Raw genomic sequence first — 12,916 nt, 5'->3', positions numbered from 1 at the left:
CAATAGTTGAAAGCAACAATTTGTCTCTCGATTATCTGCCTTAGCTTTTTAACCAAGTCAATTCGGCTTATCTTTGTCTTCTTAAAATCATGAAGACTAGGTGATGCGGTTGAAAAATGTTGTTGAGATACATGGTTGGATCGGACGATGACTCTTTAAAATCGGAGATCGAAAAGCTTACTCGAGATGCTAAACAAATGTGAATGTTAGAGGGCGTCGGGAATAATGTTCTTGAGGTTCCTCTAATGCTTAAGTTAAATTAATTCTTACCTCTCTCGGAGCAATCAATGTCTAGTTTTTGACATACGCAGGAGGAGTCGAGCTTCAAAAAGTTATAATTTTTAACTTAGGTATCAAAATGAGGCATCATGTGGCAAATTGAAACTTTTTCAAATATCTATATTTGTTATTGGGTGAAATCTATAACAGGCTAATTTCAGATCCAACAGACATTGTCTAGTGTCTTTTCAGAAACTTCAAATTAATAATAATAATAATATTTTAATAATTTTTTATTTTTAAGATTCAAGGGTATTTTTATCTTTTATAAGTTAGGATTTTATTTTGGATCTATTTAAACATGTGTTTAGTTATTTTTAGATTATTTTTTTATTATTAAATAACTCTCTTTTTAATAAACAGTACTAGAGGTGGTGGTTTTTGTTTATCTATTTCTTATATCTTATTTTTTTCTACAATTCCTTTTTAAACTTTTATTTCCAGAATAATAATTATTATTCTGTTCGATATCAATTTTACTAAGTGTTGTTGTGTCTAATTCACAACTTGTTGAAGTAGACAAAGGTCGAATCTCGACGAAGCCGAAATAATGTCTTCCCCGTAGTGACCAACTGTAGCTTTTCGATTTACCTTCTCACAGATAATAGTAGAACTGACCGTGTGAGACCGTTGGGATGACGAATTTCACCTCTTATTGAAGTTGTGTTTAATTCACTCCTATTGAGATGATGGTGATAATCCTGTGAAAGTCAAAAGAGACAGTGGCCGGGTGTACGATGCGAATTATATGACAAGTGCTAATTGTTGATTGAAATCAATTTTGAAGAAGAAAAATATTTTGAAAAATAAGTGTGATACAAAAGTTAGACGTGTTTTTCAAGTATTATTGAAAGTTACATGCGCACTTTCATAAATTACTAAACTTGAAAACACCCAAAGCTAAATTGAAAGATGTTTGCACTAAGATCTTCTTTCGAGTGGTAGTTAGTTGGCTTTCCCTGATTTGTCCAAGTGTCCCTAATATTTTTTAATTATTTGATATTTTATTATTTATTTTGCTGATTTAGAATTCTCCATTCATAAATATATATTTTTAAAAATATATATCCATTTCGTAGAGCGCGTGTAGGTGAGTTGGTAGTTGGTAGTTGGTAGGTAGTTGGTAGACAGCATTACTAATGGATATTATTAATTAATTAAGGAAAAGCCTACGACAATCAAAGATTATTATCTCATTATTATAACCAAATCACGGCATCTTCTTAAATAATAAAATCCACCTCATCAAATCTTATTATTTTAAGTCTCCTTGGCCAGATCTTCTTTCACCTGGACTTCAAGCAATTGTTTTGAGTCCAACGCAAGAAAAAAAAAAAAAACAAGAGCAAATTAAATAACACACTGATGGTTGAATATGTGATATTTTTTTTGTAATCAAATGTATAGGCTTGGTCCTATAGAAGAATTTTCCACTAATTTATCTATCAGATAAATTCAAAATACAACTTATGCAACTTCAACCTCTAAAATATTTATCTCATTTGTTATTCGATCTTTGATTCTCTTATTATTCTTTTTAGTACTTTACCATGCACTATACCACAATGGTAGGAGTTTATATGAATCTTCAACTATTAGCAAACAAGGATCATGATTCATTCTAGTGGTGAGTAAAACTTCAATTAAATCAAATTAATCGATCGAATTTAAAAATTTAATTCGGTTATTTTAAAATTTTATTTTTTTAAAAAAAGCAGATAATATGATTTAATTTCAATTTTAAAACTCATAATTCGAATAAATCGACATTATAAACGGATTGAACCAGAGTTGTATTATTGTGGTGTTGATTATTAAATCAAACTATAACAGTTCAGTTAACTGAATTAATTAATATTTTATCGATTCGATTAATTCAATTTTTATTGAAATTACCGGTCAGTTCAATTAAAATTTTGATTTGTTCGATTTAGATTTAATCGATTTTTGAAACCGATTGCTCAACCCTAATTCATTCTCTTCTCTATAAATACTAAGGCAGTGTCTCTTCCCTGATTCATCCAGCTTTCTTAAGTTGAAGCACTGGTAGTAGTGATAGACTAAGTTGCTATCTCCAAGTCCATGGCTACAATAGATGTCTCTGGTAAAGCGGCCGACGGGCCGGCGACCGTCCTCGCCATCGGAACAGCCAACCCTTCCAACGTGGTCGACCAGATGCAGTATCCTGAATACTACTTCCGCGTCACAAATTCTCAACACAAGACAGATTTAACGCAAAAGTTTCAGCGCATTTGTGAGTTTCCCATATAGGGTTTAAGGTAAATTTGTGGTTTTGTATATGATAAATTTGTGATATGTGGTGTAGGTGAGAATTCGATGATCAAGAAGCGTCACATGTGCTTGACGGAGGAGACACTGAAGGAGAACCCCGGGCTGTGCGCGTACATGGTGCCGTCGTTCGACGCGAGGCAGAAGATTGTGCTGGCGGAGGTGCCGCGGCTGGCGGAGGAGGCGGCGGCCAAGGCCATCAAGGAGTGGGGGCGGCCGGCCTCCGACATCACCCACCTCGTCTTCAGCTCGTCCGCGGGAGTCGACCTCCTGGGCGTCGACTACCGCCTGCTGCAGCTGCTCGGCCTGTCGCCGCGGGTGCGCCGCGTGATGCTCTACAACGTCGGCTGCCACGCCGGCGGGACAGCGCTGCGGGTGGCCAAGGACCTGGCCGAGAACAACAAGGGCGCGCGCGTGATGGTGGTCTGCTCCGAGCTCAACGTGATGTTCTTCCGCGGGCCCGATGACCACCACTTCGAGAACCTCATTGCACAAGCCCTCTTCGGCGACGGTGCTGCGGCGGTGATCGTCGGTGCGGACCCGCAGGGGGCGGAGAGGCCGATCTACGAAGTGGCCTCGGCGGCGCAGGTGATGCTGCCGGAGAGCGAGGAGATGGTCGCGGGGCACCTGAGGGAGATCGGCTTGACGTTCCACTTAGCGAGCAAACTACCGTCTGTAGTCGGCACGAACATCCAACAGTGCCTGGAGGTGTCTTTCGCGCCGATGGGGGTTTCAAACTGGAACGAGCTGTTCTGGATTGTGCACCCCGGCGGGCGAGCCATCGTGGACCAAGTCGAGATGAGAGCAGGGTTGGAGGCAGGGAAGCTAGCCGCGACCAGGCATGTGCTGAGGGAGTATGGCAACATGCAGAGTGCTTCAGTGCTGTTCATCATGGACGAGATGAGGAAGCGTTCGGCGGCGGAGGGATGTGCCACCACCGGCGAGGGATGCGAGTGGGGGGTCCTCTTCGGCTTCGGCCCCGGCCTCACCGTCGAGACCGTCGTCCTCCACGCCCTCCCCATCTGAATAATAATTAGTAGACGTATGTGAAACAAAATAATGCATCACAATATCTCCCTCCCATAAACAATAGCTACATATATTTACAAGACTCAAATAGCACTCAAAATATGATTAATTTAATCTAAATCTCATCTTGTATTGCTGAGATTGTTGGGTGTCTTGAAATTCCAACATCTAAACTAGAAGAAAAAACTCACCCTCCTGCCTGTTAAGAGATCGTCTAAAGTACGATTTGCAAATATCTGAATTGAAGGCTGGGAATTGGATCATGAAGACAACTTCGATGAAGATCATGTAGCATCTCTGATATGATTATTCCATCCCAATCCTGCATAACCTTTGTTGCCCACTGGTCGAAGAGGTTCCAAAATACCCTTTCTGCTATTCCCTAAAGCCTCCCCCTATGGAGAGGATGAATAAAAGGAAAACAAATAGATTAGAGGAATTGTGTTGAGCATTAATTTCATATCTAGATGAGCAAACTACAAAAGATTCAGTAGATTTATGTATTGATGCTGAAACTGGATGCCATTTGTACAAACAGCATCTGGAAATTTGCATTGAAGAAGTTGGATGTGCAAGAGGAATCTCACTTGGATAAGCAGAAAAAAGTGTGATTGAAATTACCAAGTGTATGAATGGAATTGCATGCTGCCCAACAAGCAAAGTCCAATAAAGAAATAGTCACTTGTTCTCGGCACATAGAAGCATGCAGCCCTTCCTACTTATCAAGATCCCAATTATACAGGAGAACTAGCCACGAAGCAATGGTGGGACAGTTTCATACTGTGAGCTAGCAATCTAACTAGTTGATATAGCTGCCCTCCAAGATATTTTAAAGAGGAAGCAAAAGATGTTGAGCACTGCATAACTCGTGAGCTATGCAGATGCATATAGAATTCATGTATAAAAAAGTGGCATTAGTTTTATGGATAATGTTAATCGACTATTCAGGGCAAGCTACATAAATCATATCCCTTCACTTAACTCTTGCTAAGCTGTATCACTAGTAAAACGTTGTAAATCACATTTAATTATATTAACTGAGGGTAAGCAAGCACAAAAAATTATTAGATTTTAGCACTACTGAGGGTTAGAAAGCACAAAAAATTATTAGACCTATTAGATTTTAGATTACATTATAGTGATTCTTATGGTAATAGAGCATAGTGATTCTTATGGTAATAGAACTCTTGTATGTTATTCTACGCAAGATTAATATGGACCAGAAACCATAAATGAACAACGTCTACCACTTAATTCACAAAGCAATGAAAGAAATTAAGAGGCACCTACAATTGTCAACCAAGTATCAACATTATGTTTTTGATATAATCACCAAATGATGGGCACCTACATATTTAATTTCAGATTACAAAGTGTCTTCATTAAACAATTTTCATCTTGGTTTATGTAGATTATATGAGCACATAAGAAAGGTACCATGTAGCAACTAAATGTTCATTTCACACTGAATATAAATTTTAGCTTGGCATTCAGAACTATGGTATGGCAAAATTTCTTTGCGCATAGGCTACGTATACGATTAAAAAGTCAAATATCAAACTCACATCATTCCATCCCATGCTTTTCAGAATTCTTCTGGCATAACTTCCACTTCCAAACGATGACTTTATGGCTTCTGCTGCAGCATCTTCTGGATCAGAATGTTTTGAAGATGAGGTTGGTTCATGAAACGATCGGTTCTCAGCGTCCTTTTGACCAGGGCCAACACTGAAATCACCATGTAACATCCTTCTTGCAGCAGCTCGATCTTTATAAGTTACATTTTTGTGCTGGATTTAGAGGCACAAGCATAAATCAAGTATACATTATAAGCAGATTGCTATTACAGATATCCAACTAGAAGACCATTACAACTTCCATAAAAGTTAGTCAAGCTTGTTGGGTAATTGGAAACTACAATATTTCTATCCTACATAAAGAATAATAGTTTATCAAATATATTTAAACTGTCTTCTGGCTACAGAGCCAGAAATCATTTATATTCAACTGATCTAAGAACCATTAAAATGAGCAATAATCTCTAATATCACAAAGCAGAACTTAACGCATTTTCATTAGAGGAAATCTGAGAATGGAAATAATCCTAAAGAAAGAGTACCTCACCTACCCTTTCCCTCCATTTCCTGGCAAAAAATTGAAGGAAACAGCAAGTGAACACTTTCCCTAGTTTTGATCACTTTGGTGCTTCCAAATCTGACAGAATGCTCAAATTCCATGACAATGTTGCCAATTTTAACCCAAAAAAATAAAATAAAATGACTTTTTCATTTAGATAATTTTTAATTTTGTTTTTAAATTTTTCACAAAATCAATTTTAAAAATTCAAATTTCTCCCACTTTATCTTCTTCCAGGGTGGAAAAGATTTCTCTCTTAATGAGGAATGGTTTTTCTTATTCTTTTCTTATAAATTTATTTCTCCAGTCTCATTCTCTCCCTCACAATTTCACTCTCTCATAGGAATCACGGCCTTAATGTTTATGTTTCAAATTGAAATCTTGAAATATTTATCATCTTCCAAGAAATTTCTATACCACTTGATTCACATGAACAGAGCCTCAGACCAATAGAGTTGTTTCGACATAGATTGATAAAAAATATAGAGTACTTATCTAGAAGGTTTAATGTATTTCCCACCCTCCCACATAATAAAACAATATCCCTGGTTATGTAGATTCAGAATCTACCTTGAGAATAAAATCAAGTTTATGTTTTATATAATATTAGACAGAAAATGATAACACAGAATACATTTACCTTCTCTGGTGCGTTAGGAAAATTGTCAAGCTTAGAAGACCAGATATCGCAAACTTCATCTGTATGATTAGGTTGACAGTTGGGATATGATAATGTGTCTGATATACCACTCTGCAAGTTGTCATAAAGATCTGGAAAACCCCAATCTTTAGTGGGGTTGGAAGAATCATATGATGATAAAGAAGTCAAGCATCTAATGTTTGGACTCCTCAATCGGTAAACTTTTCCTGAAACAGAAATCAACAAATCAAAAGGTCCATAGTCTACGAATTCTATAAAGGTCCACACTCTGTAAGAAGGCAGCTAATCATAATCACTAAGAAGAATAGGTGAATAAATCAGACAGATGTTTCCAGATTGAATCAACAATTTAGCATGCATGGAATGGTCAACAACAGATACAATAGCCTAAAAAGACTTGAAGATACAGACCTGAAGTAACACGCACCAAATCTAAATGCACCTCACGAATTGGGGTAGTTTTTAAAACACCTCCAGCAGGCACAGAAGGATGAAGACTATTGGAACATCTTACAGTTCTTCCAATCAGTTTGTACACTAGATTGTTTTTCTTTGCTGGCTCTTTGATGATTTCCCAATCCCATAGATCAATAACTGGAAAAGATGGTTGATGCTCATCACCGGATCTAACAACTTGACCGTACTGAGCTTGCCAGTTCTCCTCCTCCCATGAAGTATCTACATTTTAATAGAAATAAAAAAAATAATAAAAAAGTCTCATTATCTGGCACTAGGATGAGGAGAGAATCAAAGAAGAGATAATTTAAGAAATTGCATTCTATAATACTAATGAGAAAAATCAGTTATCATCTGTGATCTCAATTTTCCGAACTAATTTAAATAGGGTGAAGTTGTTACAGAGTAACCTAAAATTACCAAAGAATTGCTTGGAAAGTAGTCCAGGTGTCCGCCTAGGCAGTTTAGACATGTGACAACGTCACCTACCCCATATGTGGTCCTCTATAAGTGCCCATTCTAAAATACAATCCAACCAGACCACATATGCAGGTTAACTGAATAAAGTGAGCACATATGCAGTTTAAAGAACCAAATGAACCATATTTGATTTTATTTAACTAACTCTTGTATACCTTATACAAAACTCTAGCTTATCCCTCTCGAGTGATCCCTCCCTCATGCCTCATGCAAAACCCTCGAGCTGTAACAACCTGATTTGGTGAGCTCAGGGAGTCATCATTAGGGAAGATAGGTCAAATAAGATGTGGTTCTTGGCAGGCTTCTAGGATGCAGGGGCAGAGATGAACCAAAGCACGCCAAGACTGAAAAATGTGACTGGGTCATGGGCGTAACTTGCCTTAAATGGATTATATACTTTCAATATTTCAATAGCAAGATGACATTTCATAGAATTGACTACGGTGTTCGTAAAAATTCCATATTAATTGTGTTTAGTGTGGAGCAATTCCTGAATGGGTGACCTCTTGAGAAGCTCCTCAGTTTGAACTCAAACTTAATCATGGGACAGAATCAAGAGGCCAATAGTATCGACAAAGCAGATAATACCTCGATGAGCATTTGTGCTACATGAGCCTCCTCTCTTGTGTGAACAGGCTGCTGAACAGAAGATAAAGGTTGCTCACTCCATCTTCCTTCAACTGTTGTGATTTCTTCTGTTTAATGGGTCCCAATCTTTTCCATCTTCTATTCTCTATTTCTCATTTCAAATGTCCCTTACAAATCAGTTGCAGAAATAGTTGCTGGAAGCTGAAGTTTTCTTATCCTCTCTAAGATTTTTATCTTCTTCCTTGTCTTCTTCTCTCTCTACTTCACATATCATCTAACATCTCAGCTGTTTTCCTTTAAAATAGGAGTTGAAATAATTGTTTTGGAGTAAAAATTTTCTCCTCTCCAAGGTAAGGTCTCTATCTCCTCTTCTCAATTTTCATTTCCTCTAATACTTATAGTTGTTCTCTTCAACAACAACAATTTAAAATAGCTAGTGAATGTTGTAGAAATCCTCATCACTGTAACTTTTCTTCAAATTTACTTATCTTTTGCAGGTTTGATTTAAATATTCCTATTCCCATATCTCAAATTTGCTTCATATGATGTTCTAATCTTCTTTAGCTTATCCCTTATTACTTGTGAATTTGTTTTGATTAATATATTTTGTTGGACACGTATATTAGTCATTTTAATCTTTTAATATTGATTTAAATATTTTTCAAAATTTTTTTAATGTCAACCTCCTATGCTCTTGTGAACTGCATATCCACTGGTATGCAGCAGGTCAACTGGCAACTACTTGAAAATGTCTTTAAAACCTAGATAGGACAAAATTTCCTTCCACATACTCCAAGGACCAAAACTTGCCATGTAGCACAAAGGAAGAGTCAAAATCATGATTAAATTTTCTAAGCAAAGTTGATCTAATTGATGTTGATTTTAAATGGTGCAACTATCCACTTGAAACTCTATGTCCTCAAATAAAGTATATATGATCTTCACCGTGTAACATCTAAAGTGATATCAAGTGATTTCTATAAAAAGTTGCAGTAGCATGGACCGAAACAGTTAATACATACCCACAGTATGCAAAGAAGTTGATGAGGAAGTAGGATGGGCATCAGGGTTGGAATAACCAGACAAATATAGATCAATAAGAGTATCTTCCAGCCTGCATGAAATTACTTGTGTAAGTTGAACACCACATCTAAATCAGGAAATTTGAAGAAAATTTCATTTTTTATATTAAATAAGTTAAGAAAGCATACCATTCAGATGGTGGATTCTGAATCCCATCAGCAGATGCATTTTCTTCTATCCTAACTGAGAAAGAAAGAAGCCAAATACATTCATATTTTCAATCAAAGGAGATGACATGAATACATTATACTACAAATGATGAACCAGGTTAATCCAAAAATGAAAAGGTCAAAAGTACCATGTCTAATTTAACTTCATATGTAACAACATCATGTAAGATGCGGTTTTCATCATGGCAACAGAATATGGAGCATCAGAACAGACAAATAAGGAATTGACAAAACTAGCATAAGGGGATTGTGGAAGAACCAGATCCAGACTATTAGTGGGATGGAAAGTTTTACACAGTGTAAAGTGTGAAGCTGAACTAAATTATCATACATCTCATGCAGAAGTCAGATGAAATTTCCAATCACAAAGCTAAACCCAAATCAAAAGAAGGAACAACAAAATTCAGAATTTTACCATTTATAAACTATGACATTAGGATAGAACATACATGTCTCATCATGACTAGCCTCATGGGAAGAAGCACAAGTTGCACCGTCAAGAGCTTCAGATACCTTGCCTTTCTTCATTAAAACACAAAAAGAAATAGACTCAGAATTGCATATTAATGCAGGTAAAACATCTTAGAATGGGATATAATAATGCACTATCATATTACAGTATACTTGCACTGTTGCTGCTTACCAAGCAAGAGCTACCAAAGAAAGTTATATGGATGCATTACTTTCTTGTTAGATAAAATGGTAAACTTTTATCAAGATAAGAATATTTCCAAAATTCACCTCATTATATGATAATGGCACATATCTTCCATCTTCAAATGTGTAATAAAGACCATCTCTACTGCTGTAATACCAACCAGCACTGGGATCATGGTAGAACCCACTACTGCAAATAAACAGGTGAATGGATACTCAAATTTAGCACAGGAATGAAATTAAGTTAGCTAATAAATCTCCAAATATGATAGCAAAGTCAAATACAAAAATTATGGTGTAGAACTATAGAGATAGTGCAGAGGATCAGTGCTCTAATACAAAATTGACAGGAAGCCAAAGCATATCTAATGGAGGACTGAAGAAAGGGAAGAGGGAAGAATATGATCATTTTAAGGGGATCATCCTTCAAATGCAAAAAGCTATTCATCAATTTGCTAAACAGAGAAGAGGCTCATACTCATAGGGTGATTATTTATAGACATTGAAGAAGGTATTGTCAATAGTACAATAACTCATTCCAAAAAAATTAAGTATTAATTAATTGTGGATAAAATAAAGAGAATAATTAATTCAGAGAAGATAAATGAGAACAATTCTTAATTGCATAGGTAATGGGGGCATTTGAATTCATTCTTTTCTTTTAGACTGTATCAGAAACCTTGATACAATTTTCCTAATGGGCCTTTTATCGAAACGCAGAACTCGCCAGCAGAAAATGAAGCTATCCAAGTCCAGCATCTATTAACCATTTGGTTGACAATTTTGCTAGGCCTCAAGTAACTCCAACCTGAATTTTGCTTCAAGGATGGTCACGATAGCAGATTCAAAAAAAAAATCACTATAGTAAGTACCAGAACGAGGAGATATTGGTGGAATCTACGTGAAATGTACGTAAAAGGAAACAAGGAAGATAACGAGGAATTAGGCAGAAAAGTAAATGGTCCGGTGCAAATGCAAAATTATGTAAGAATCAAGATTGGATATATTGCTCTTCCGTCAGAGGGAAACCCTAGATTCCTAAACGGACAAGAGAAGAAAAGGGAAACCGTACCTGGCGTGGTAGTAGAGCTTGGAATTGTCATCCCATACGAAGGAGGAAGAACCGTAGCTTTCCTGCTCACTCTCGATTTCTTCGGAGCCACCGCCACTGTCGACTAGCTCCGTTCCGGCCATATCGTTTCCGTCTTCTTCTTTCCTCTTCCTCTTCCTCTTCTCCGAGCGAAGTATTTCGAGGGTTCTGCGCCAAAATGTAGGGTAAATTTCAATTTGATTACCAAAGCCCAATGGGCCAAACGGATCGATATGGGCCGGGTCAGGTTCGCTACGGCCAGATCTTTTAATAAACCAATAAATTAAAAAATTAAAATTATATATATATATACATAATAATCAATATATATTATTAAAACATTTAAATATTTTAATTTTAATTTTTTAAATATGTGGGTCAATATCCCATGATCAAATTATGTCCGACCCAACCAACAGACCATTTGAGTAATCCATGGAGTTATCTTTATCAAATTTAAATGGATACAAATTAAAAATGACCTCTGGTACTATACTTTTTTAGTTTATTATCAAAACAGTATCAAAATTATTCTTATTTTTTACTTATTATAATAATTATAAAATCATAACTATTACCTATTAAATATAATTTTTTAATTTGATTCAAGTTATAATACATAACTTTTATGTATAATTATCAGATTAATTATATAATTAAAATTATAGGTATAAAACATAATCTAATATTGTTTGATTCAATTTATTTATTTGAAAAGAATAAAACATAATCAGTTTAATATTTACTATTGGTTCAATTTATTTTTAAAATAAATTAAATTAATAATATTAATATTAATAATATTAAAGATGATAATAAATTGATAATATATAAAAATAAATATAATTTATTTATAAGTTTTTAAAATTTAAAATAAATTTATATATTTTTAATAAAATAATTCATTAAAATAGTTATTTTAATAAAATAATCATTAAATTAATAAATATAATTCCTTAATTTTATTTTTTTTAATTTAAAATAAATTTATATTTATTTTAATAAAATAATTATTTTAATAAAATAATTTGTTAAATTAATAAATATAATTTGATAATTTTATTTTAATAAAATAATTCATTAAAAAAATAATTATTTTAATAAATGTAATTTATTAATTTTATTAATAAAATAATTTATTAAATTAATAAATATTTTTTAATTTTATTTTTTAAAATTTATAATAAATTTATATATATAAAATTTATTTTAATAAAATAATTCATTAAATTAATAAATATAATTTATTGATTTTAATTTTAAAATTTAAAATAAATTATTTCTTTTAAATTTATAAATATTTAAATTAATTAATTTGATTTCAATTAGATTTCGTAATACATTTTAATTAACTTAGTTTTAAAATCAGAAGATAATGATAAAAAAATCATTAATCTTCAGAATTATAGAAAATCTTAGGTTGTTGTGGTGGTAATGTTATAACTCATTTACTGATGTGGCGATAATATTATATTACTTGAGAATCAGATTGAATTTACGTTGTAACAGCTATGAAATCATAACTGCTACAACATGAATATTTTTCATTACAGAACATGTTACGAGCTACAACATGAATGATAAGTAAATCGGATAACAGCTATATACAAACGGTAGCTGCGAATATTTTTGAACATGTTAAGTATACATTATAGCAACTATATACAAACTGTAGCTGCTACAATGTGAATATTTTTGAACAAATTAAATATGCGATATAGCAATTAGAAAATCGTAACTACTATAACGTGAATATTGTTTATGCGTACTCATCTAGCATTCACAGCGTAATCGTTACGAAATTATAGTTACTACTATGTGTCCAATTGATTCAGAAATTAAATAATAGATAACGATAAAGAATAATACTAAAGAGTATTGAGATAATTACATAAGATTGAAGGAGGCTATCAAAGTGGAATGTGATAATTTACTGAATGATTTTGCTTGAGGGCTATAGGAACAGTGCCCACATTATTGATCATTTTATATAGAAAG

General features: G+C 34.3%; 2 protein-coding genes across 2 annotated transcripts; one reads left to right on the top strand and one right to left on the bottom strand.

The window, feature by feature from the left end:
* The first annotated feature begins 2,314 nt into the window (after positions 1–2,314).
* Positions 2,315–3,736, top strand: LOC141823911 (phenylpropanoylacetyl-CoA synthase-like). Its single transcript, XM_074711115.1, has 2 exons — positions 2,315–2,533; positions 2,606–3,736. Exons 1-2 carry the CDS (start codon positions 2,362–2,364, stop codon positions 3,592–3,594), a joined length of 1,161 nt encoding a protein of 386 aa, XP_074567216.1. The 5' UTR covers positions 2,315–2,361; the 3' UTR covers positions 3,595–3,736.
* A 1-nt stretch (position 3,737) lies between these two features.
* On the bottom strand, positions 3,738–11,036 carry LOC141823910 (uncharacterized). Its single transcript, XM_074711114.1, has 9 exons — positions 10,901–11,036; positions 9,913–10,018; positions 9,621–9,693; positions 9,130–9,184; positions 8,941–9,032; positions 6,806–7,072; positions 6,374–6,600; positions 5,163–5,387; positions 3,738–3,992 (listed from the first exon to the last, which is right to left on the bottom strand). Exons 1-9 carry the CDS (start codon positions 11,020–11,022, stop codon positions 3,882–3,884), a joined length of 1,278 nt encoding a protein of 425 aa, XP_074567215.1. The 5' UTR covers positions 11,023–11,036; the 3' UTR covers positions 3,738–3,881.
* Between the last annotated feature and the right edge of the window lie 1,880 nt (positions 11,037–12,916).

This window comes from Curcuma longa, chromosome 3 (assembly GCF_044706935.1).
Source record: "Curcuma longa cultivar G26 ecotype Majalengka, Jawa Barat chromosome 3, ITB_CL_G26_1.1, whole genome shotgun sequence".
Taxonomy (NCBI): Eukaryota; Viridiplantae; Streptophyta; class Magnoliopsida; order Zingiberales; family Zingiberaceae; genus Curcuma; species Curcuma longa.
The sequence above is the reverse complement of the archived record's forward strand: the minus strand, read 5'-3'. Positions and strand labels throughout refer to the sequence as shown.

Excerpts from the sequence above, each read along its gene's own strand:
- LOC141823910 (XM_074711114.1), bottom strand. The coding sequence starts at position 11,022 with ATGGCCGGAACGGAGCTAGTCGACAGTGGCGGTGGCTCCGAAGAAATC. Across the intron at positions 9,033-9,129 it reads CAGAATCCACCATCTGAATG|GCTGGAAGATACTCTTATTG; the intron begins GTATGCTTTCTT and ends AATTTCATGCAG. Across the intron at positions 6,601-6,805 it reads TTTGGTGCGTGTTACTTCAG|GAAAAGTTTACCGATTGAGG; the intron begins GTCTGTATCTTC and ends TTTCTGTTTCAG.
- LOC141823911 (XM_074711115.1), top strand. The coding sequence starts at position 2,362 with ATGGCTACAATAGATGTCTCTGGTAAAGCGGCCGACGGGCCGGCGACC. Across the intron at positions 2,534-2,605 it reads GCAAAAGTTTCAGCGCATTT|GTGAGAATTCGATGATCAAG; the intron begins GTGAGTTTCCCA and ends TATGTGGTGTAG.